General features: G+C 67.7%; 1 protein-coding gene across 1 annotated transcript in view; it reads right to left on the reverse strand.

Moving 5' to 3' along the window:
- Window positions 1-783, reverse strand: part of LOC104131113 (nuclear receptor ROR-beta) — a gene marked incomplete at its 5' end in the record, with an annotated part of 10,575 nt that overhangs the window by 4,059 nt on the left and 5,733 nt on the right. The window contains one exon of the mRNA XM_009644238.1: window positions 388-768. Within this exon, the coding sequence (XP_009642533.1) occupies window positions 388-768 (381 nt within the window). The remainder of the gene's footprint in view (window positions 1-387; window positions 769-783) is intronic.

The raw sequence follows: 783 nt of genomic DNA on the forward strand, positions 1-783 counted from the left end.
GAGCCCTGGCCCAGGCTGCCCAGGGGGGCTGTGGAGTCTCCTTCTCTGGAGATCTTCAACCCCCGCCTGGACGAAGTCCTGTGCCCCCTGCTCTGGGTGACCCTGCTTGGGCAGTGGGTGGCACTGGGTGAGCTCCGGAGGGCCCTGCCAACCCCTGCCAGGCTGGGATTCTGTGATCAGTGCTCAGCTCGGAGCAGGGGATGGGCTTGGGGCTGCTCTGAGAGCCAAGGCTGGGTCGGTCCCTCGCTGCGAGCACGCCTGGCGCTGCACAGGCACCAGGGCTGGACGCATCCTGCAAAGCAGCCGGGGCTGCACCGAGCACCACCCCTGGGGGGCTGCCCACCCCACGTGTGCCCGGCATCACACCAGGACCACGCCAACGCTCACCGATCTCAAGGACGGAGATGTCGGCAGCCAGCTGGCTGCCCTCCAGCGCGCCATGGGCGAACAGGGCTGGCTCCAGCATCAGCTCGTAGATGGACTCCTGCTTGATGAGCGTGGCGTCGGCCATGTCCAGGCTGGACTGGTCGGGCGAGGGCTGCGCCGAGGCGAGCAGGTCGAGGTTGTAATAGGTGCTGCTGCCATCGGGGGTGAGGGGGAAGTCGAAGAGGAGCCCGTCCGACAGCGTGGAGATGTCGTCCAGGTCGGAGAGCCCGCTGCTGACGCTGGTGGTGTAGACGCGGCTCAGGGGCTCGGGCTCATCCTTGGTGCCGCCGCTCTGCTCCTGGCTCTGCTGGTGCTTCTGCACCTCGGCGTAGAGGCTGGGCCCCCGCTTTCTTCACA

Source organism: Egretta garzetta, unplaced genomic scaffold, assembly GCF_000687185.1.
Source record: "Egretta garzetta isolate BGI_Z169 unplaced genomic scaffold, ASM68718v1 scaffold418, whole genome shotgun sequence".
In the NCBI taxonomy this organism is placed as follows: Eukaryota; Metazoa; Chordata; class Aves; order Pelecaniformes; family Ardeidae; genus Egretta; species Egretta garzetta.